We start from the raw sequence: 25578 nt of genomic DNA, 5'->3' as shown, positions 1-25578 counted from the left end.
CAAGTTTGGGGTAGCTCATAAACGTTGTTAATTATTAATGTCTCTTCACCGTAGTCTCTGGCTGCATTTTAAAACACACAGACTAAAAACGTTCCCTTTCCTCCCTGTGCAAGACCTGATCCTTTTGGCAAAACTACCATGGACTTTAGTGGTAGTTCTCAATCCAGTGAAGCATGTGAGCACATGCTTTACTTTAAGCATGTACATAGTAGTATTGAAATGAATGGAACTATTTGCACTCTTAAAGTTAGCATATGCTGAAGTGCTTCATTGGATCAGGTCTAGAGTGCTCTGCAGTGTCAGCACTTTACAGGATTAATCCTTTAGGGAACAAATACATTGCACCTCCCTCTCTGTATCAAAAAGTCACCCACTGTGAAAGGCCCTGAGACAAGGCAAACATAGCCAGTTAAATGGGATTCCAAAATCTGCAGTTAGTATATGGATAGGTATCATTTAATGTTAGCATAGAAGTGTCTGTATTAATAAATCTCTGAGCATGGGCAGAGAGACGTATGTGTTTCCAGAAGCCTGAGCAGTCTTAGATTGATTGGATTCTGGGGCAGTTAATAAAAGTATGATACCTTTCATATGATACCTATTCATCTTGAACAAAGAGTTCAATCTCAAATAAATTTATTCTGGAACAAATAGACATGGAACTCCTCCAGGACTTGCTTGGACACACAGTTGGAACTATTTGAGCTGTTGGAAGTGGGATTTAAAATAGCCACCCTGTACAAAATAAAAGCAGATGCTTTTAGCACCAGACTTCCTCCCTCTCTCCTTTCAAATGTGTTGTATCAGCCAGGCAAGGTACTAACAAGCTTCAACAGGACTTCATTTTCAAAGTGGAAACCTCTTTACCAAGCTGCTGCTGCACCCTCTGTAGCTTTCTCCCAGCCTCTCAACTCCTCCCCCTCCTTCCTGTTTCCTGTCCTTTTACACTCCCAACAGCCAGTGCTCCCAATTCTAATAATTACAAGCAACATGTAAACACCACAAAATGCCTCCTTAAAACTCCGTTCTTCCCAAACTGTCAGCTTTAATCCAGCAGACTCAGAAGTGTCATTCTTCTTTCATCTATTTTTAAAACCTGCTTTACTAAATCCACTCTCTGGCCAACCACAACATCTTGTGTCTGATTGTTCACTGTGTTGAGCACTCTTTGCACTACTCCACTGGTGCAAAAGGGCCAGAAACTTTATGCATATGGACAGGTGCCAATTTCCTATGTCGGAGTGGTGTCTACGTGGCATAGTAGCTCAACACCTTCTTCTTCTTTTCAGTCACTGGCATATGAGATATCCATGCCCCAGCTATTCCTGGTTACCAGAATGACCCTGAGTATGCTGTAACTTATTCTCGCGACTAAACCAGTCTACCGCTGGCCCCAGAATCATGAAGCCACCTTTGTTTTCCCACCTCCATCACCTCTGATCAGTTCTCCTTTCCCTACCTCAGTGTAAGCAGGGATCTTTTCCATCCTAGTTGTTTTGTCCTAAAAGAGGTCTGTAATAATTTTTCTCAAAGTCCCACTCCAGCTGTTCAGTGGTTTGGGAAACACCTTAAGGGTATAGCATGATCAAAAATGATCTCGTTAGAATGTCAAACATTGCTGGTATTTTTAATATCATGGTTGTTTTTAAACTACACAGAAGTTATGAATAATCTTGAGAGAGTTATCCCATCAAATTGCCTAATATCATAGAATCCTTCAACATTTAAGATCCAGGCCAAGACTTCATCCCTAATTTTTGTGCTTGTCATTTTGCTTTGCAGAAAAAGATTTCTTTACCTTTAACATCAAATTGATTAAACTTTGTTGAAGTGCTAGAAAAACTTCCTCCATGAAGTGGACAATCAAGTTAATGTTTTCTCTGATATTTTTGTATTTGTATATAAAGATTATCATTGTATGTAAACATGTCCTAGTGTATACTCCATCTTCATAGTAGACAGTATTTACTAAGAAAAATATTTTTTTTAAATCTGCAGTATTCCACAATGTAAGAAAACCAGTCTATAGGACAGAGGCCTTTCTTAAATTTTGCAGTTAGTGATTTCTCAGACTGGTGCCAGTATCAAATTTCTAGAAGACTATGAAGCTAAACACATCTATTACACTAGCAGATCTTAACTATGTTGTAACATCAAGATCTACAATTTTAGAGGGGAAAGTACTTGAAATATGAAGGGGAATCTGGGGAACCCTTTAGTTCCTGTAGCAAATTCTATATACTGGTAATGTCAAGTGTTTTCATGAATACCATAACTGAGAGAGGTACTGAAATGACGTTTTGCTGCTTGTTAGCGTGTATGATAAATGAGTTTTTCTTTCTTTTCCTGATTTCATACACCTTTGCAACTCTAATTAGAATGGAGGTTTTTTAAGAGCTGTTGTAACAATAGAGATTGTTTTGTCAGAATGTGCCAGTTGTCAGTTTCTCATACATATTGAAGTCACACCAGACCTTTGTTTTGGGCTTTTTTGTTGTTGTTATTATTCATGAATTAAAGTATCCAGCAGTGCAGAATTGTAAGAGAAAGTGTCTAACTGTGTAAATGGATTTCCACATGGCTTCATGCTGGTCTAGTTGCTTCAATAAGCTTTTTAGGAAGCCATTTAGCCATATTAGCCATTCATTGTAATAAGTGCTCAACCAATGGTGAAATATCCCAGAAATAGTGCCTTTGGAACAGAAAAGGGCAGTAAAATGATGTTTTGATGAATGTTAATATAATTAATTTTCCTTTTTCCTATTTTGTTAAACTGTGAATAATTATTTTTATGTTCCAGATCTTTTTAAAGCCATTTTTGGTGATTATAAATGGAAAATGTATTTCCTAGTCATGTGTGTTCTTGGTTCCCCTTCACTAACCAAATCCCAAAGCAAAGTCATCTCGGTACTTATTCAGAGGTGAATTCTATATTCAGTCCTGCCTGAGACATCAAGCTGTCAATGAGAGATTTGTCTGAGTAAGGACTGAGGGAGGGATCTTCTGAGCTGCCCAGCACTCTCGACTTAGTATTGAGAATATTCAGAACTTCACAAAGATCCCAGTTCATAACAGTTCTTCAGCATATGCTTAACTTTAAGCACAGAAGAAGTCCCACTGAAGTTAGAGAGTCTACACATATGCTTAAGTATGCTGAAATAGGATCAACATAATAACAGCCAGATATAACCCCTAATTACTAACTATAAAAGCTATTTCATGCCCATTCTGCAGAGACTATATTCAATTCTGGTGATTATTCTGAGGAAGAAAGGGAAGGGATAATTGCCACCAAACACATTTCTAAGTAGCAGTACTATTTTATATGATATGGGAGTTACAAAACAGCATACATTAAATGAGGTGGAACATCTTGTTGATATGAGAAAGGGAGCATGTCTTGTTGATGGAGCAGGGAACTAAGAGGAGGGAAACTTGAGTTCTGTTCATAGTGTCCCATATGATGATAAGCACGACACTGAAGATTTCTGTGCTTATTTCCCCTTCTGTGAATGGGTATGATACTTTTATTGTGAGGCATAATTAATGTTTATAAATTACTTAAACAGCCTTAGAAGAAAGGCTTCTGTGTGAAATGTATTAGTAGAATAGCAGCCATGATCTGGTTAGTAGACTGATTCCTCCTATCTTAGATCCAATACAGAGTAAAATGGTCTTTCTTCCAAAAGTGTGCTTCCCAGACTTTCTAATCATTCTTTTTAATTTTCAACACTATTATGTGTTTCAAGGGTAACAGTTACTTTAAGAGAAAGAGCTATGCTTTTCTGCAGTGTTTTAAAAAATTAATTTCGCTCTACTATGAATCAAACTAGTTCTGAGTCTGTGCAATGATCTCTTGAAAATTCATTCCAAGTTCTATGCCATCATTTACTGTCTTGCTACTTATTTAAAAAATCACATCTGATACTGAGTCATCTTTTGTTTGCATTTTGAAAGAATTTTTCTTTTTTGTAAAATGACTTACACTGTCTTGGTTGATCCAGACTTTTTTGAGCAGGGGTGCTGGAACAATGTGTACAGTGGGGGTGCTGAGAGCCATTGAACCAAACTGTAAACCGTGTATATGATGGAAAACACTTCAAGCCCAGGGGTCTGGCAGCATCCCCAGCACTCCCAATTCCAGCAGCTATGTTTTTGAGTTTCTGGGAAGCAGGGAGGAGAGGAAGCAAAGAAACAATCAACAGTTTAACATTATATCCATCCCCACTCAAAAGCATCACCACTTAAAGAATTTTCAAAATTATTCAGCTACACTGAGTGCTTTTAAAGTTTTTGGGTGAAATCTTGGCCCATTTAAGTCAGTGGTTTACATCAATGGGGCCAGGAATTCAGCCTTGCTTTTTACCATACTGAAAAATACCTCAGAATTGGGGTATTTCCTATACTTTAAATGAGTAATACCCCAAATACTGTGGAAAATTTAACTAAAGTATGTCAAAATTTTAATGGTATCAAATATATATTCAACCCACTTCTATTTTTCTCAGTCCTTGGCAGCAGTGACTCATTAGGTTATGAAACAAAGAGACTAAAGATCATGTTCATCCACTGTACTAGGCTTGGGTTTTTTTACTGTTTTACTAGCTAACCTACTGTACTGTCTCCAGAGATCATTTCCTGAAGTACAAGTTTTGCATAATTTTCAAATATGAAGTAGTGGAAAAAATCTACTCTTTCAGCAGCACTAGCACAGATGATTTGTGCAGCCTGAAGTTTGAAAAAACAACTATGCAAACAGCATATATCCACGGTAGCATTACACAATGTTTGTTGTTAGAGAAAGCTGGAGGCAGAGTTCTCATTTACTAATGTATCTCTGGTACCATCCATACCAGTTTCCCGTAAGCTTAAGATTGCATATTTATGATACTCATTGTGGTTTTAAACTACTTTGACTAATCAAAAAGTAGAATATAGAAGTTTTGTAGATCATTTACTAATTAGTTAATTACACTGTCATTATTTCAGTTTATCGTTTACAAACACATACAGTACTATACTAAATACAATTTCTTAAATATTTTTCAGTTTTAAGAAAGTTTAATTAAAAACATGGAAAGACTTCCATGTGAGGTAAATAAAAAAGATTAACGCTATATATTTTGCAGAGGAGATGCATGAGGTAACATGCTGATGGTATGTAAAATAAGAATAAATTAAAAAACAGAAATTTTCCTGTGGCCAGATTATTCCATAACCACCCATTATGAAATTTCTTGAACCATTCTTTGAAGCATTTGGTACTGGCTATTGTTGGTGTTAGGATGCTAGTTACATGGATCAGTGATTTGATCTGGCAATGCAAATTCTATGATCCTCTGTAATATGTAGCAAAAAACTATACAGAATACTGACAGTATAGAAGTTAACTGATCCAAAATTGTTCTCATAAATTATCTTTTAAATACTGATCTGCACACTGCAGATGAAATCCAGCCTTGCTGAAGTCAACGGGAATTTTGCCTTGACTTCACTGGGGCGGCTACAGTGTTTCCATCAGTCAATTGCACTTGACTTACATCCTCTCTGCAGATATTCCACCTTTTGTTGTGATATCAAGAATTCTCAGAAGCAAAGGGGAATCAAGTCTGGTCAGCTCATAGTTGGGTGACATTCACTGAACATCTTGGTGCTGCAGAAAGTTGTGATTCACTAGCTGGACCTCTTCTCTCTGAGTCAAAAATAAGAGTGAACAATACAACATTGACAGGTTTCAGAGTAGCAGCCGTGTTAGTCTGTATTTGCAAAAAGAACAGGAGTACTTGTGGCACCTTAGAGACTAAAAAATTTATTTGCGCATATGCTTTCGTGAGTTAGAGCTCACGGATGCATCCGATGAAGTGAGCTGTAGCTCACGACAGCTTATGCGCAAATAAATTTGTTAGTCTCTAAGGTGCCACAAGTACTCCTGTTCTTTTTTTGAAATTCTGATCTTAATTTGGACCCTGAGTCATTTCTGCAAAGACACCTCCAATACTTCATTACAGACCTCTCTGTCTTTCCCGAGCTTTACGATGTCTCTGAAGCTAATGATAAGACCACAGAACTGAAATGGATTTTTAAAAAAAAACTATAAATAATTTTATCCTAGGAAATTGGTGGTGAAAAAAGTATATAGGCAGATGTCGGCTAGAGTTAATGTTAGGTAATCAGACAAAAAGTGCTTATACAGAATTGTACATTTGACACTGTACCAAAAAAAAAATATTTCCACTGGATTTGTTAAAACCTTGTGAAGAGGATTTTGTGCCTTCTGTGCATTCTTCCTGTTATGTCACAAATCTTTTATTTAGTACACTTCCTTCAGTCATATCCTTTCCATTTGACCAAAGAAGTTCCAGTAGAAAGCTGTTTTGGGTTAAACCTGCTTATATAAAATGTTGTATTTTAGTCTGTTATTAATATTTATTTTTATCAATTTATCATTTTGGCAGTCAGATTGGATTAATCCATTCTTAATCCATTAATCCATTTGCTCATATAGTTGTGCATCCAAGACCTTGGGACCTCTGCATTTTATCTCAGAGAAAACACGATATCTAAAACAGTGTTTGTTACCACGTGTCCTGTCTGATCTGTTCCCATCCCATCTAAATTAAATGTGGTGTCAGCACTGTTAGCAAGCACGGTGATTCTAGCATAAATAGTTATAAAGAAAACTTTCTTAAGAAATTAATGTAACTGTCCACTAGCCACTACTACCCTTAAGGGGCAGACTACCCAGTCACATAAAGCTACCTGTGTTAAAGACAGGTATGATAAAAATACTTTAAATGAAACACTTATTAAGGAGACTTAAATACAATAATACTTCAATTAAGTAAACATTTATAAAAGACTCCTTCAGTTGAGACATTCTGAGTTAAAAAAAACCTTGATTTTCTTCGGTGTTGTTTTTATTTTATTTTTATCTTAGCTCTTATTTACTTATGTTTTAAAACTGGGACATTTTATGGGAAAAAAATGTATCATCACAATATTAAGTTTGTGAGATCAAGCATAGAAAAGTCAAGACATTTCAAATTTATTGAGTGATGTTCTGGCTCCACTGAAGTCAATGGGAGTTTTGCCTTCGACATCAATGGAGTTAGTATTCCACCCATTGTTTCTAAGATAATATTAATCATGTTGTTACAGGTCCTGATTCTGCTGTTCCTATGCAGGAGAAATGTCCACTGACGTTAATTGGAGATAGGCCAAATCAGGCTGTCATAATATTTTCTACTGAAGTGGAAAAAGTAGTTTGTGCTCATGGAATTACACGCTGTCTCCTAATTCCTATTCCCCCCACTTTCCACTGGCTTCTGTCCTCCAACGGCCTTCTCTCCAACATCTCCAACCACTACTATGTCCCTCTCCCCCTCTATTTCTATCCCTCCCCGCTCCTGTCCCTGTCCTTCCCCATCCTTTAGTTCCTTCCACCCAGCTTTCCCCCATATCCTCCCCAAACCCACCCCATTGCTTACCTCTCTGTACCCCAGTGTGGCTGATTTCTGCTCCTTCTCAACATTGCCAGCAGACAAAGGGCAGGCTCTCAACATATAAATTCTCACATCAGTGGAGCTATGACAACTTACACCAGCTGAGGATCTGCCCCTATGTACTTAGTAAATACAACCAAACTGACCCTGAAAATAACTACTCCTAGATGAGTGAATATATGAGTTAAATACTGATCTCAGTTACACAAAATAAGCATATGGAAACCCTGCCCACAGTCACATTAACACAAACTAATTTGCCAAGACACAAAGGACAGTAATTTGAGCCTCCTATAGAGTGCAGAATAGCACCTGGTTTACGTATATGGATTTTTTGTTTAAAAAAAAGGGCAAAACTGAGTCTTAGAAGGTAATATGATGCATTAATATATAGCACATGCTAATGCTCCTGTCATCACTTAAAAAACCCTAAAGCAGTTTGTAACATAGATGTGTAAAAATATGTGCTTGAATGTAGCGTAATATGCTGCCACAAGTGAAAGGGGGATTAGATTCCAATGTTGGGACTCACTTTTTTGCCCCTCTGTGGGGTTTTCCAAGCTACTGCTGAGGCCTTAGGATCTTTTCTCCTTCTCATTTTTCCCCCTTTTATTCTTAATGTTTTGGAGGTGACAGCTTCTTGTACGAGTAAGATATTAGACAAACACAATTACTTTTTAAAAAATGGATGTTATTTTCCCCTTTGTAAGTGGATTGGGTGATACAGTTAGACCTTAAGAAAATTAGCCCATGAGCACTACCAAGAGCAAAGCCATAACAGAGGCAGATTGCCACCCCATGGTGCTGTGGGCCCCACGCCGCTCTGGGAAGCGGCCAGCACCATGTCCCTGCGGCCCCTGGAGGGGTGGGGGGAGACAGACTGCTCCACGTGCTTCACTTGCCTGTGGGTACCCCGCACCCACCCCCAAAACTCCCATTGGCCTGCACCTCCTAGAGCACATCTACACTTCAGTGGGGAGCCATGACCAATGGGAGCTTCGGGGTAGGTACCGTCAGGCAAGTGCAACATGGGGAGCTCTCTGCTCTCCATCCCCCAGGGGCCAGCATGAGGTTATCGGGTGGGTTATCCAAAGCTCTGGAGGGCCAGATCCAGCCCGCGTGCAGTAGTTTGTCCACCCCTGGTCTACATAATACTTAGTCCTGCCATGAGTGCAGGGTACTGGGCTAGATGACCTCTTGAGGTCCCTTCCAGTCCTACTATTCTATGATTCTATATTAAGTATTAAACACACACTAGCCTGACATGAACAATAGCTCCTTTTAGGAGCTATGGAGGTGCATCATTCAGTGAGATGCTCTTTGGCAGAATGGCTTTTGTACACACTGTAACTTCGGTGGTGTTCTGATTCTCTCTCCTTTTCCTTTCCTCTTATCCCCTCTTTGCTTAGAGAGGTTTGGACATGTAAGGGTACACTACAACTGGAGCATATCTGGGATCAGGACACCTAGTTACCTAAGTACAACCCCCCCAGATACTCTGGGTATGTACTTGGACAGCTATACATCTGTTTTTAGCACTCGAGGTCGAATAGAGCTAGCATGTCTATCTATTCATACTGAAAAGCACATTCCCAGCTGAAGTGTAGATGTGCTCTAGGAGGTGAAGTTCAGTCCCTGGAATGCAATAAGTGAACTGTTTTCATAGCTTTCTGTGCATTTTATCAGTTTTGGTTATTGACAATTTTTCCTAATACCAGAGAAAATGAAAAAAAGCAGATTCTTGGTTTATTTTGTTGAAGAACAACTGTAGTCTCTGTCTGACTGAAGAAAGATGCATTAATGTTTTCCTGGGTCTCTGCAGCATAGCTTTATCTTTAGTCATTCAAATATAAAATTATTATATCTTTTACAGAATATTGGATGACAATTTACTACTATACGTTTCAGTTAGGGGAAGCATTGAGAAGACATTAGTATTAGAATAAACTGATATTCTTACTCATCAGTATTAGAAATTGGAACAAAAGTGTTTTAGAGTGCAGTCACTTATCTTTTCATTCTACTCCAACTAAGTACATTCTCTCCATAGCACTTTTTGTAATATCCATACTTGGAGTCTGCTGGTAGTTCATTCGTGAGGTATCTGGAAGGGTAAAATAATTTAATGTGGTGCTTCTATGTAGTTAGATGGGCATATGCTTTTCATCATTTTATACGATATAAACTATATGACATGAGTAGCTGAAAACCAAGGTCTCCTAGATCAAAGTAATTTTACAATAATTCCTCAGAAACTTATGATAAAAAAAAGGAAATTGCTTAAATTTCTGTTGGAAAGTTTTACAACTTGCCCCTTCCAAAACAACCCCAAAGACCTGAAGATGCTAATATTTATTGTACCTGTTGTTTACTATATACGCTTCATCACGCTACTCACAGATCATTTGAACAACTCTTTGGATATAGAAGGTGTTACGTTCAGGGGCATAGTCCAGACCAGTGGGGGGTGGTGTCAGCACCTCAGAATGCTCTGTTGCTGTGGTTCTTTTGTCGGGATGCTTCCAGCCCAGCATACAAGCATGCAGTACTTTGAGTGTCTGTGTACTTTTCGGCCCTAGTTCAGTGCTCTGACCCCAGCAGCCTGCCTACATCGCAATGTCCCCACTTTAGTCTCTATAACCCAGTTACTACATGCAGGGAAGACACCAACATGCTCCCAGTCCCGAGTATTCCCTGTGTTGTCTGCCCTGAAGTGTCCAGCCTTTTCCTGGAATACTCAGAGGAATAATAATATGGTTTGTTTGCTACTTTTAGAGAGACAAAAGCATATCACAGCTTATTAACTTAACTAGAGTAAATATCCCCTTTGTTGTAAACAAGTTTATTAACAAAAGGACATAGCTTAAGTGATACCAAGTAGAAGGAATAAAGTTAGAAAGGGTTACAAACTAACAAAAGTAAAACTATGCTTTCTAATGGTTAAGTCCTAACTTAAGAAGCTACAGTCTTTGTTCAAGGTCCTTACAAATCTTCTGTGCCCAGAGACTTCAACCCCCATGGTTGAAGGACCCATCTTTCTCAGCTTGCAAGAGCTCTAGCCCCTTGTGTATGTCCAGTGATGGATACCAAGATGGCTTCTCCTCTCCCATTTTATATCTTCCCAAACTTACTGTTTTATTCCCAGACTCGGGATATCATCACGCTGTTCTTCCCTTCCTGTGGGCTTCCCATCCTCCAGCTGATTTGTATGTAAATGGGGCTTCCATTGTTTTTGGTCACCAACTTTAAAGCATAATATCATTAAGTATCCATATTTCCTCATATAGTGTTAATACATGCATATCTTTCACAATCATATTCATCACCAGTGTGTCAGTAGATTTCAGAAAAGACTTTGCTTGGTACCCTTTCATAATACAGTAATATTGTACACAAGCAGTTGATTAAATGACTTACCATTTGATGTTCAGTCCCCCGGTTTCTATAGCCAAGGTAAAATTTCTCCCTGCTGCTGGGGTATAGATGCCATGCTGTCTAATCCCCCGTGGAATAATTTTGTTTATCTTATACATAAATCAACCTTCATTGTGTCTTCCCGATGAGCAGGCTGGACAAACAAACAAATACATGTTTCTTCGCAAGCGCAGACTGGCTTATGCGTCGCTTGCCAAACACATTTTAAAAACTAAATTCTAGCACATATTCATAAATTTTTGCACATAACCTGTGCATACATCACAGAAGAATATTAATGATCAGTGAGTTATTAGTGTTCCAATGACATGCCACCTTTTAGATGCAGATTATGACAACATTGTGTTAGGAGCAGTGAGTGTGTCAGGCATGACCAGAGCTGATGACAGAATGGTGATCCACAAATGGGCCTGTGTGTTACAGTAGGCTAAAAACTACACTGAGAACATGAACTCAATATACTATCCCAGGCAATGAGAACATTTCAATTCCAATAAAATATTCAGCTAGTGTTGTAATTTATTTGTGATTGAGTCACTCAGTGATCCTTGGAAAAAATTAAAAGGTTTCACTAAGCAAATGAAAACTGGAATAGATAAGAGATTGTACGAGCAGCCTCAAGAATTTAGCTTCTTTTAAAATACTACAACTGTTTAGTGTTTTATCAGTAGGGGTTTGTCTGCATGGTGAAGCTATTGCAAAATAAACTAGGGTGTGAATTTAAAGTACTTTAAAGTGTGCTTCCCAGCTCAGATGGACAGATATGCATTAACTCTGCTCAAGCTAGCACACTAAAAATAACAGTGTAGCCAAGGGTAGCACTGGTGGTGACTTGGGCTAGCCATCTGAGTACAAACCTGATTCCCCACCCACCCTTGGCTATGTACTTAGCAGCTAGCCCGAGCAGCTGCCTGTGCTACTCCTGGCCACACTGCTATTTTTAGTGTACTAGCTCAAGCAGAGCTAGCTCACATCTATCTACCCAAGCTGGGAAGCACACTTCCAGCTACAGCATAGACATCTTCTAACCATTCTTTTTTTGTGGTTTAGAGCATACCAAGAGCTATTCTGGGCTGTTTCCCCATGTAGCCAAGTCCTAAATCTTGTGATTCTCTATCCACTGAGCCGTCTGAGATTTGACTTCGATTGGCAGAAAAATACACTTTTAAAGAAAATTTCATCAGAAAATATAAAAATCACATTTCTCTTCATATGGGGTGTTTGAATAAAGGAAGTTTATCAGGATATAAATTAATTTAGATGGACATTAACATAGCACGTTAATCACTTAATCTTTTCAGTTAATTCCACCATTTTATCTTCTTTCTTTGCATTTACTTTCGTACGTTAGGGTATGTCTACATTTTGAGCTGGGGGTGTGATTCCTAGTTCAAGGAGATAGAAGCGACTTTTGATCAAACTAGCATGCTTAAAATAGACTATAGCTGCAACAGTTCAAGCAGCAGGATGGGCTAGCCACCTTGAGTATGTGCCTAGGGTCTTTGACAGGCACATTCAGTCAATCCCACATCCTACAGCCACGTTCTATTCTTAGTGCACCAATTCAATCACAGCTAGACGAAATATGTCTGCTAGAGCTGGGTGGTGATTTCTTTCCAGCTCTGGAAGGTTAACCTGACCAGGCACAGAGACTTTGTTTTAGACTTTTACTTTGGGAGACCTGAACCTGGGTCCTGAGGTAAGGGCCTTTGATTTGTTATTACGTGTGCTCCTTGCCTGGGGCTGCATTAAAGGAGACATATTTCTTTTGACTAGTTTGTTTTGGCTTTTCATTTTCCTGATCTGTGCAACTAGATTGGTTGACACCCAGATGGGGGAAGGTAAGGTAGAGCTCACCTGCAGTGCCACATCTGGCCAAAAAGCTGGCTCACCCCATTAGTTAAATGTCAATATTAAATTAATTCATTCATATTTTAACACTGAATTTTTCTGAAATGTTTATGTAATCTCTGCGGAAATACATTTTATATACATACTGATATCAGAATAGTATTGTTTAATTAACAGTAGTACAATAACTATCAAATAATAGTTGTCCCACAACTATATCTTTTAAATTCTGTGTATTCATTTGGAAGACAAAGGTACATAAAAGAAAGTTGAGTTCTAACTCTAGTCTTTCATACAAGAATAAGAAGGGGAAAATCAACCTCATGGACTATTACTGTCAACCTTGTATCCCTTTTCCCACATGTCTTTTTGTTCTACATCAGGCTGTCATTGTTTTCCCCGACATTGTGATGTGTGAGAGAGGATCTGTAGAGGCTCCATTTAGATGCAAAGGCTTCCTGAGTCGATTACACTGGAGGATGAAGAGACCTAGAAAAATCAGAACTAAACTGACTAAGACCCAAAAGCCTGTAAAGTAGTATTACCTTCTTTTAATTTAAGGCTGTGGGTGAAATCCTGGCTCCATTGCTGTCAATGGCAAAATTCCCATTGATTGCAATTGGATAGGGATTTCATCCTGCATGTCTTACAATAATGCGATATGGCATAAGGCCCTGATCTTGCACTGAGAACCATGAGGGTGGACCTATTTACACAGGTGCAGAGGTCCACCTGCATGCTTATTGGCACAGGATCTTTGGCTTACATTTTAACTCTTTGATTCACAAAACTAATGTCCCTGAACATATGTATAGATGTCACAGATGGTTACATTGCTCTCTGAAAGTGTGCTGTTGTTTGGACATCAAGAAAACTGATGAAAGATGGTATGTTATGCTAATCTTTTTTTATGGATTCTTTGCTAAACATGATGCATGTACAAGGTTAAAAACATTAAATATCCATTTAAAAATTACTTTTGACGATATAAATAGTTGTGGCTGTTATGCACCTTTTAGGCACTCCATGGAACATTTAAAAATAACTTCCAATCTCCTCAAATTATCCAAAGGCTATAAATTCTTACTAAAGCCAACAAATTGAAACACGTTTTGAGTTTCTAGTTAAGTTGTTCTTAAGGTACTACAAGCCACAAAAACATTAGTAAAATTTCCAAAGGTGAAGGAACTAAAATGTTTGTACATTCATATCTTATTAAAAGCCTAGTCCAATTTGCCTATACTTTCCAGAAAAAGTTCACCCTGATATACAAACATAAATACAAAAATTATACTGGATTGTTTTACTGTGTTCCTCCTGAGCTAAAGTCAGGTTTATAATGGAACACGTGATTAAACTATAACCATGGAGAGGTTACAGTGTCTCCGTTGTGAAAAGAAAGCTTCACTTGTATAGTTCAATGCTGTAAGGGCAAACCTATATTGACTTTTAAAGTGAATAGCAAGCTGCTAAGAAAATGAAATAGGTTTTTTTTTTTTTTTTTGAACAGTTTGACAGCAAATGACTTTATCATAGCAGAAAATTTTGATTTTATTTAAATAGCATTAGATTTACACCTTAAAATAGCTTCACATACTTATAAGAATTCTTATGGTTTCTAAGGAACAGGTAAGTGGGTGAATGTTTTTAACTCTACAATACAAAATATGGAAAGCTCAATGCAAAGTTTGAAGTCACTTCTTAATCCAATGTAAAACATACGCAAGCACAGTCTATCCTCTAATTCCATATTCACTCCATCACTATTTTTGCAATTCAGCACCATACCAGTATCCATACATTCAATGACGCATTGAAAATCTAAGCATGAAAGATAAATGACAGCCATACAATGTGCCAAATACAAACAATTTTGAAATTGCCAGACAGAGGAGATAACTTAAATTTTTGAGTTTCTGCTTTTTCATTTCCAAAAGAAAGTGACTGTTTTAGAAGGACATCTTTTCCTGCTTCTAATGAGTTTACACAGCAGGATTTTGCTGAACATGGAGGATGAAACAAAGTGACTAAAATAATCAGCAAAGAATGGAGAATAGGGAGGCATTCTTCAGACTTTTCCTGTTGATTTGCTAAACAACCTGTGAATTATTCCCTCCCCTTTGGAGGCAAGTAACCTCTATAAAAATGAGTTATATTACTTGTATCTTTTATCAGAGAGAATCGAACACCCAGAAAATAGATGCCAATTTCATATTAGTTTTCTTTTTTTACTTGGCCTGTACGGCACTATTTTTACTGAAATATGTTGGTAACTATAAAAAAAAAAGTAATACCAATGTTTTATATTGCACTTGTCATCAGTAGATATGAAAGCTCTTTACACAAGAGATCAATATCAGTATCCCATTTTACAGATGGAGAAACTAAGGCACAGAGAGGCGAAATTACTTGTCCAACATCACCCAGCAGACTGTTCATATACATTTGACAACAAAAAGCTAAATATTAAAATGTAGCTCTTGAATGTCTGTCTTTGAAGTAAAAAGACTTCAGATCTAGTCTAAGAACGTACTTCCACAACATAATTTGGAGAGTCTAAAACCTTGTAAATGCTGCTTTTGGTGGTTTCGTTATAGGGATAACAGAATTCTTAATTAACCATTGTAGCAAGTGAATGTCATTCCTATTGATTAGGACATCATAATAAATAAATAACAGAGTTACTGCTAATGGACACATTACTAACATAACAGACATTTTAACAAAATAAAAATGGAAGTTCCCTAAAAGCAGTATATTCAATTGTATTTTTAAACTATTGGTTGTATCTGTATGTCGAAGAGCTCTCATCGCTATAGATTGATTGAAGATTTAAATATGCATTGCTTATTAATATATAAGGGAATTTCAGGGTCTAAATAATAAAATGATGCACAAATGTACTTCTCATTCAAAAAGAGTGATGATATTTTAAAAAAACTGTACGTTGTTGAAAATTAGCTCTCTACCAGAAATTGTAACACTAGCTCATATCTGCCAAGAATTAAGGGTTAGTCTACGTGAACATTTTGATCACATGAAGCTGAGATGTGACTGTCCCTGTGGAACTTGCTGATGCACACTGACAGTTCATTAGTGTGCTTTGATTCAACCCCCAACTGTCCGCAATCTATATGCTCTGACAGACAGACAAGCCCGAAGTCCCAGCAATTTCATTTGTTACCAGCAGTTTCCATTTTCTCTTCCTTTTGGACACACAATGTGATGAGTCAGCCACTACTATTGACATGATGTAGGGTACACATATATAAAATATAGGCTGGTATAAAGACCTATATCTGGGTTGGATTAATTCAGACTGTGTGAATGCAAATGGCAATTACCCGGGAATTTTATTGTATTTGTTTCGGAGTAACAGCCGTGTTAGTCTGTATTCGCAAAAAGAAAAGGAGGACTTGTGGCGCCTTAGAGACTAACCAATTTATTTGAGCATGAGCTTTCGTGAGCTACAGCTCACAGGTGAGGGGGTGAGAGAATCTGGATTTCTGCAGGAAATGGCCCACATTGATTATCATATGCATTGTGAAGACAGTGGTCACTTTGGATGGGCTATTACCAGCAAGAGACTGAGTTTGTTTGTGGGAGGGCGGAGGGTGAGAAAACCTGGATTTGTGCTGGAAATGGCCCAACTTGATGATCACTTTAGATAAGCTATTACCAGCAGGAGAGTGGGGTGGGAGGAGGCATTGTTTCATGGTGTCTGTGTATAAAATGTCTTGTGCGATTTCCACAGCATGCATCCGATGAAGTGAGCTGTAGCTCACGAAAGCTCATGCTCAAATAAATTGGTTAGTCTCTAAGGTGCCACAAGTCCTCCTTTTCTTATTGTATTTGTTAATAACTATTACCAGATAAAGCAATTGCTTCCTTGTCTACATGAAACTTTAATTGTTTTATTTTGCACATATCTAAAGCATTTAAATGTGTAATCTTGGAGCATTACTGGCGTTCAGGTCACATTTGGTCTGGACATCTGGACATTTGGTCACATAGACATACAGGGTCTTATTTTCAGAAGTCATAGGAATTGTGGATGCTCTGCACCTCGGAAGATGAGATCCACAGAACTATGCACTACAAAATCATGAGTGAGCATACTCTCTTCTTGTTCACATTAATATTTTATTTTCATTCTTGGACGATGACTCATATGGTTTTGGCAATATCTATGGCCTTCAGAATTTCTCTATTTGCAGTTCACTATAATTCTTTACTGTCTCTTTATATTCTTACTGATGGCTGACAATTCTGCGTTTGAATGAGAGCAATGTGTTTTGTTCAGGAAGAGAAACGATGCCTAGCAGAAAGGCAAATCACATTCTCAATTACATTTGACTAGAATTGGGAATTTGGAGTACGTAGGAACTTATTTTGAGGACTCCCAGACAAAAAATAAATAAAAGTGGAATTATGGTTGAGAGTACATAAAATATATTAGAGATATTATAATTATCTCAAAATCCAAGCATTATTAACCAAGGAAATTCAGAGTTAAGCTTAAACTTAAAAGAAATCCAAAATATTAAAATATGGAAGTGCACAATTAAGGCACCCAAACAACCTTAACTTTGCTCTGTAGTGACATCATGCAATAACCATATAATTAAGATGAAGGCATGTAGTTTGTGGTGCCAGATTAGATGCAATTGATTTTTGAAGAGACATTCAATGTTTTCTCCCTCATGATGTTTAGATGACCTATCCTTTATAAGAAGTCTTGAGCCCCTTTTTCTGATCACAGATTACCTGCACACCTCCATACTTGTTGAATTAATCTAGAATCATAGAATTGTAGGACTGGAAGGGACCTCATCTAGTCCAGTCCCCTGCACTCATGGCAGGACTAAGCATTATCTAGACCATCCCTAACAGGTGTTCGGAGATTTTTAAGAGCAGGTTAGACAAAGACGGAGATTCCACAACCTCCCTAGGCAATTTATTCCAGTGCTTAACCACTCTGACAATTAGGAAGTTTTTCCTAATGTCCAACCTAAACCGCCCTTGCTGCAATTTAAGCCCATTGCTTCTTGTCCTATCCTCAGAGGTTAACAAGAACAGTTTACCTCCCTCCTCCTTGTAACAGCCTCTAATGTACTTGAAAACCATTATCATGTCCCTCCTTAGTCTTCTCTTCTCCAGACTAAACAAACACAATTTTTTCAATCTTCCCTCATAGCTCATGCTTTCTAAACCTTTAATCATTGTTTTGCTCTTCTCTGGACTTCCTCTGTTTTGTTCACATCTTTCCTGAAATTTGGCACCCAGAACTGGACACAATACTCCATTTGAGTCCTAATCACCACGGAGTAGAGTGGAAGAATTACTTCTTGTGTCTTGCTCACAACACTTCTGCTAATACATCCCAGAATGACGCTTGGTTTTTTTTGTGAACACTGTTACACTGTTCACTCATATTTAGCTTGTGATCCACTATGACCCCCATATCCTTTTCTGCAATACTCTTTTCCAGGTGGTCCTTTCCCATTTTGTATATGTGCGACTGATTGTTCCTTCCTAAGTGGAGTACTTTGCATTTGTCCTTATTGATTTCCATCCTATTTATTTCAGATGATTTCTCCAGTTTGTCCAGATCATTTTGAATTTTAATCCTAGCCTCCAAAGCACTTTCATCCCCTCCCATCTTGATATTTCTGAAAACTTTATAAGTGTACTCTCTATGCCATTATCTAAATCATTGATGAATATATTGAACAGAACCGGAGCCATTGATGAATATATTGAACAGATCCCTGCAGGACCCCACTCGATATGCCCTTCCAGCTTGACTGGGAAACCACTGATAACTACTCTCTGTGAATGATTTTCTAACCAGTTATGCACCCATTTTATAGTAGCACCATCTAGATTGTACTTCTCTAGTTTGTTTATGAGAAGGTCATGTGAGACAGTATCAAAAGCCTTACTAAAGTCAATATATACCATATCCACCACTTCCTCCCATTCACAAGTCTTGTTACCCTGTCAAAGAAAGCTATTAGGTTGATTTGACATGATTTTTTCTTGACAAATCCATGCTGACTCTTACTTATCACCTTATTATCTTCTAAGTGTTTGCAAATTGATTGCTTAATTATTTCCTCTGTTATCTTTCCGGGTACTGAAGTTAAGCTGACTGTCCTGTAATTCCCCAGGTTGTCCTTATTTCCCTTTTTATAGATTGGCACTACATTTGCCCTTTTCCAGTCCTCTGAAATCTCTCCTGTCTTCCGTGACTTCTCGAAGATAATCGCTAATGGTTCAGATATCTCCTCAGTCAGCTCCTTGAGTATTCTAGGATGCATTTCATCAGGCATTGGTGACTTGAAGACATCTAACTTGTCAAAGTAATTTTTAACTTATTCTTTCCCTATTTTAGCCTCATTTTCACTGGCATTCATTATGTTAGATGTCCAGTCATTCCTAACCTTTTTGGTGAAAACTGAAACAAAAAAGCCTGTTAGCACTTCTACCATTTCCACATTTTCTGGTATTGTGTCCTCCCCCCCACTTCATTGAGTAACGGGCCTACCCTTGGTCTTCCTCTTGTTTCTAATGTATTTGTAGAATGTTTTTTTATTACCCTTTTATGTCTCTAGCTAGTTTAATCTCATTTTGTGTGTTGGCTTTTCTAATTTTGTCCCTATATACTAATCTAATGTGAAAATAATAAAAATTTTCAACATGGCCACTACAGCACTGCAGGTGTGTATTTTCTCATAAATATTTGAGCTGGTATTTGTGATGCTTTTGCTTTCTGCAAATGTTATAGTTGATAAAACTCACAAATATGAATATTTGTGAATTAGAGGAGATGTGAATATCAGCTAAGTGATTTTATGGCTTTTATTCACAAGAATATTTGTGAATTCTTTATACCTAATTCCATTTCCCATAGTTTCTCTCTACTGGATATGAAGTTTGCTTGAGTTACTTCCCAAAAGCAAAAGTAGAAGTGGTGCTCTTTAAAGAGGAATTCTGATTCTCTACGTATTCTTATTTAAGCGCAGCACCATTAGAAATTTTTTTATAACCAAATTTCTAAGTTAATGTATGTAAAATGAAATTTGAATTTATTATCTAAACCAAGTCAGAGGTGATACTCTCAGAGGACCATTTTGGAGCCTGCATCTGTGCTTTCACTTCAAGTGAGAATACAACTTTAATATGACTTATTTTCCTCTCTCACGTTGAGCACTCCTATTCCATAAGACAGTACAGTTGTCTGAACATGCAACAACAGTAATACTTTTCATTGTAGTGAACATTTTCTGAAGTCACTGTTAAACTTTCACAAATAATTTCTACAAATGATCATTTAATCTGTCTACAGCAGGAATTTTAGAAATATCATAGTATAGGTGCTTCTTAATACAGAGGTTGGTCTCATGGCCACTGTACAGCCACCTCAGCTCCTGTTGTGTAGACCTTCTCCCCTCTCATTTATGATTGTGAGACATCCCTGTGGCAACTACAGCATTTGCCTCTGAAGAAAAATATTTAATTCACTTTTAGCTGTCTCATAATGCAATTTGACAGATGAGAATAGGAAAGAGAGTCAGCACCATGAGACCAGCCAGCTCTGTGTGGATGAATGAAAGTGCTTTGTGGACTACAAGTGTTCCTCATTCCCTAGTTGGGGACTTCTGCTATAAAGCATATGATGTGTTTTAATAATCCATGATTGAGAAATACTGGAATTTGTCATAGACACTGAAACCAAAGTTTGGGGGATAAATCCTCATTAAATCAGGTTTCCCCATCCCCTTTAAAAGTGTTCTAACATCAAGATATAGTAGGACAGGGTTCTTGAAAAACCCTTTGACGCCGGTGGAAATTTTACCATTTACTTTGATGGCAGTAGGATCAAATCCTACTTTAACTTTGCTCCCTCTAAATCATGGATAAGTCTAAATCAATTCTCAAATCATGTGGTATCAGTAATAGTGTATATGACATAACTTATTGTAGTGATTAATAGAGCCCCTTTTTTCCTTTCCTTCACCATACACTGTAAAAACTTCCTATGTGTATTTCTCCAACACTTTCAGATGACACAGTTCTTCCTAAGGCATTTTCCCAAAAACCCACATACGATGATGAGATCTTTGAGTAAAATTAGATCTGTTTTTGGATTGTGCATGTTCAGTCCATTGCCCAGTAGATTAATTTTATGTTAATAGTTTAAGTTTGTAAAAGCTAGTAATTTCCGTGTTCTCATGAATAATTAATTTCCTCTGCAGTTCACAAAAGGTTTTTCACATTTCAGATTTGCTAATTAAATTTTCCCCTTGTCTTGTTTTTTCCAGCTCTCGTAAATGTGAAACTTTGGGCTATTGATCGGCAATGTTTTCAAACAATAATGATGAGGACAGGCCTCATCAAGCATACTGAGTATATGGAATTTTTAAAAAGGTATGGCACATGTTTACTTTTTGAAAAATACATTAAAACTCCTGTCCTCACTTATGGCTTTTGGTGAGTGCAGTGTATTGATTGTCTCCTCTTCTAATGTGTTGTTAAACCACCTATATGCCATATCATACAGAAAAAAGGAGGAACACTGGAGATAGTAGTCTCATCACTGTTCATCTTCTAATTGTAAGTTATTGGTTTGCATCATCATTTGCAAAGAGGACCACATCAGAATTGCACCAAAACACAGTTTGCATTTTAAAACTGAACATTTATGAGAGTCATTCAAAACTACTTCATTAAAGAAAATGCATATCAAAGAAATGAATTATAATTATAATATATACATGAATTCCCAGTAGAAAAAAATCTAGTTTATATGCTGTTTAGGAAATCATTCATTTTAAAGTGCATTTTTGTTCCTCTGTCAAACAGATACAAAGGCAAGTGAAACAAAGTTTTGTTGTATAGGCTTCTATAGGGAATGGGTCAGTGGACTAACATAAAGTTGTGTCTTCTTCTTCAAACCTGAATTTAATCTTACAAATTTGATTCAGTTTCTGCAGCCATCTCAAAGCATCATAAATCTGCCTTACTTTAGTAATGCATAATGCCCCAATAACTAAGTATATTATGGCAATAAAGAATGAAGTCAGTTTTATGTTGATGAAATAAGTTTTAAAAGGCCAAACTCTGCAGTTCTTTTTCTGGAAATTTACCACTTGAGGTCAGGGTGAGATTACAGGTAGCAACTTAATCACTAAATACTTCATCACATGTTTTTTCCTAGACAACAACCTTTCCCATAGACTTTAGTGCTACTGAATCATTTCCATTCCAGTGCTCGTCCTTGTCACTGTGTGTCACATACAAGGAACTGGTGAGAGACTGGATGCTATGACTGAGTTGCTGAATAAATACATGGTGGAATCACCATTTCTCTCCTCCTCATAAAGTTTTGGGTGAGCAGGGATTCTCAGATTTGGCCTCTTCCAAAAAGAAATGAATTTTATTTAATTGCTGTTTTTGATTGTTTTTCAGTTTGCTTTCAGAAGTAATCATGACTATTTCAGTAATTTTATGATTAAATTTATTTACAAGGTATTTCCAAACCAGACCCTTTTAATTAAATGCAGTATATGATACAGAAGTATTGCGAACAGTAAAAAGTAGTGCAATAAATACTGAACAATGTCTCTGATGAATAGACATTTTTATTGACAAATTATCCTTTCTGCTCTACTTTTTTTTCTTTTGTTCTAAGATGAAACATATATCTACCAAGATATATACTTCTTGATACTGTAACATAGTGGGGCTGCTAACATTGAGATCACAAATATTTTATATTATACAGTTTCATGTGGTTAATTTACTTTGTTTCTGACTTACTTTTCACACATTTTACACATTTACACATTTACATTTACATTTACACATTTACATTTACATTTACACATTTACACATTTTCACACATTTAAAGTGTACGATTATAAAACCATATAAAATACATTTACCCTTTCTTTCAAAAATATAATGTATGTAGAGGTAAGCTGAACTGACTCTGGAAAATTCAAATGAGGACTCTGGAAGAAGAAGGGATCCTGTGGGGGAAAAATAGTATGTAATTATACAGTTAAAGACTGTATTATAATGGGGGAGGGAAGGGGCGGGCAAATCAAGGTGGCACAGACAATGACAAAGATCCATAACTGGAGCAGAAATAGTTCAGCATGACTTTAGACAAACAGGGAAAGTTGTCACAGTGGGAAGGTGTAGGAATTTGACAGTCTGTTCAGAATGCCTCAGTTTCACAATAAATGTGAGGTGGAATAGTTCCACAAAGGACAGGGAGTGACATAGCTGACAGATTAATATTGTAATTAAACTCATGGCAGGAGTGGTGGGGGGAAAGATTTTCAGAGACATAAATGGCAGCTAGGCACCTAGCTGCCGTATGTGCCTTTGAAAATCTCCCCCATAGATATCTTCAACTGGGAATCAAAAAACAATTAACTGGCCTGAACAACTTCCAAGTAGGACAAAATATGTAGCAAGAGGGAATTGAGAGTACACTGGGAGTTGCCAGCTTCCTAAGAACTACTTGCAAGCCTAGCCAGTAGGTTGTTTCATTCCCCCATTCTTGGTTCTCTTTCTGATTTAGTGGGTGGGTAGCTCTACCTACCAATCCTCTAATTTCTCAATAATTCACTAGTTTTGGGAATTAACTCTCTGCTTTTTAAGTCTTTCTATTGTATAAACATTTACCATGTCTCTCAACGTTTTCACTTCTTATATTTCTGTCTTTTCTTTCTACAAACATTGTATCATTCATTTCTTTGTTTCATTATGCCCCATGAGGTTTTATCTCCTTCATAAGGTTTTCCCCCTGCATGGAATGTTACCATCTTTACAAAAGTTTTCTTGAGAGAGCGAACAAAATCTCTAACTTTTTGTCACCATATTGAAGATTTTTCTAAAACCATGAACCCAGATGTTAAATGTTACCCTTATGTATTCCAGTGGATTACAAAAGTAGATGAATGTAAGATCAGTTTTGAAGTTAAGGCTTTTTGATTCTTTTTCAAAGCATAAGCTATATACATGTTAAGCTCTTAAGCTTTGAGCTTTAATAGAGCTTTTCAAGAAGATTGTCAAGATTAATTTGGATGCATGTTTTATAGAGCCTGCCCAGCTTTAATTTGAAGGCAAGCAGTGTGAGACAGAAATTGAGAAGAGCTTTCTCATACTATTTCTGAGGTTTTTTTTCTTGCAGCCCATTACAGTGTGGTGCACTGTGTATTCATTCTTATTGGGGATGATATTTAAAAGCAGGCAAATATATTTTGCCTTAAAAGTTGATATTTAGCATTCTTACAGCTGTTTCTATCTGTTCATCATTTATAGCATGAGACAAGCTATTTGCGCAAATGTCATCAAATTCATTTCCCACTTTTATCTCAAGCTCAACACAAGTAAAATTAAAGTTTTTCAGTTTTTTTTATTTTTAATGAAACATACAGAACATTGTGTTTTAAGCTATATCAATCCTCATTTTTTTAATGAAGGAAACTTTACTTTAAATCCCCAAGATGAAGGTATGAAGATTTCATTTGTACAGCTTTTGTCACTAAATTAATTGTAAAAAACTCTTGTTAAAAAACACAATGGCAATTCTTCTGACACAGATTTTCAAGTGGAACCTTGTTCACATGAATTCAGTAATAATAAAGTATTATTTTATGGTTTCGTGTTATCAAAAAGTTACAGTTCATTGCTGTGACATTACAGTCATGAAATATGACAGTGTTCATCTTAATTAACATAGTTTTACTTCGCAGAAAAACGTAATAGAAATTACACTTTTGGTGAATAAATTAAAGTATTATACTCACAATTTGACCTACCTGAAATCCACTGTGTTCCATACTTTTTCTTTAAATAATGTTTCCCCTTTTAAACCACAATTGCCTCAAGTGGTTGGTCAATATTTGGAGTCTGGCTGGGTTGTTTCCATTAGGAGAAGTTGATGATATGAGCCAGGTTATTGTTCTGGTGCAATTCTGTTTATTTACAAAGAATGAACACAAAGTCCTGTTTTCCTGAATTCCATAGGAACAAACAAAAGGGGGCAGTTTCCTTGTTCAGAAATCCAAGCCTGCCTTTCCAGAAAGTATTATCCCAAAAGAATCCTTTCTCTTGACTTTCTCCCAGGGCCACACTTACTGCTTTTCTTGCTTTCTTCTCACTTCCCCTTGGCTTTCTAGTTGCTTTCTGCCCCTCGTGCACATCGCTGCAACCAATCAATCCACCAGCCCTTGTATTGGATTTGCAATCAGTCCCCAGGAAAACACCTCAGACCATGTGGTTTAGCTTCTACTCAGGCCTTGTCATGCTGCTGAGGCCTTGGGTGGTGGCTTTTATAGTTTCAACTGTCACCACACAATAGGGCATTTTATTTCTTCTTCCATTTAGCCTGAATGAAAGGTGCATAGTACCACCCATCAGCTTTAACCAGCTTTTTGATTGATGGCAACCATTAACATCTCCAAGTATAACAATAATATGCTATTCAGCTGATAACTTATTAAAATAGCAAATATTTTATAGGACATACAGAAAGATTTTTGTGCCCATTTTTGACTTTTATCCTTCTAATCTGTGGTAATTAACACATGCTGTTTCCCTAAATTGTGTGCATCATAGAAGGAGATAAAATGAACCCATGCCGGTTTCTATATCACCAGAAAGGAAGTGGAAAGTAAATGATTGCCAAATAAAAAGGGAAAAATCAGCATGCACATAAATGTTACTTATCTTTTTGAGGTGATGTTGGTGGGAAGATTTTTCTTTTTC

At 37.1% G+C, this 25578-nt stretch overlaps 1 protein-coding gene across 4 annotated transcripts in view; it reads left to right on the top strand.

The window, feature by feature from the left end:
- The window catches only part of PRKG1 (protein kinase cGMP-dependent 1), an 855891-nt gene that overhangs the window by 531859 nt on the left and 298454 nt on the right, over positions 1-25578 (top strand). For all 4 annotated transcript variants that reach the window (XM_007071587.4, XM_007071586.4, XM_043551314.1 and 1 more), the window contains one exon: positions 21116-21221. In XM_007071587.4, coding sequence (XP_007071649.1) covers positions 21116-21221 — 106 coding nt within the window. The remainder of the gene's footprint in view (positions 1-21115; positions 21222-25578) is intronic.

The sequence above is a fragment of the Chelonia mydas genome, chromosome 7 (assembly GCF_015237465.2).
Source record: "Chelonia mydas isolate rCheMyd1 chromosome 7, rCheMyd1.pri.v2, whole genome shotgun sequence".
NCBI lineage: Eukaryota > Metazoa > Chordata > Testudines > Cheloniidae > Chelonia > Chelonia mydas.
Note: the sequence above shows the minus strand (reverse complement) of the source record. Positions and strands in the feature narration are given on the sequence as shown.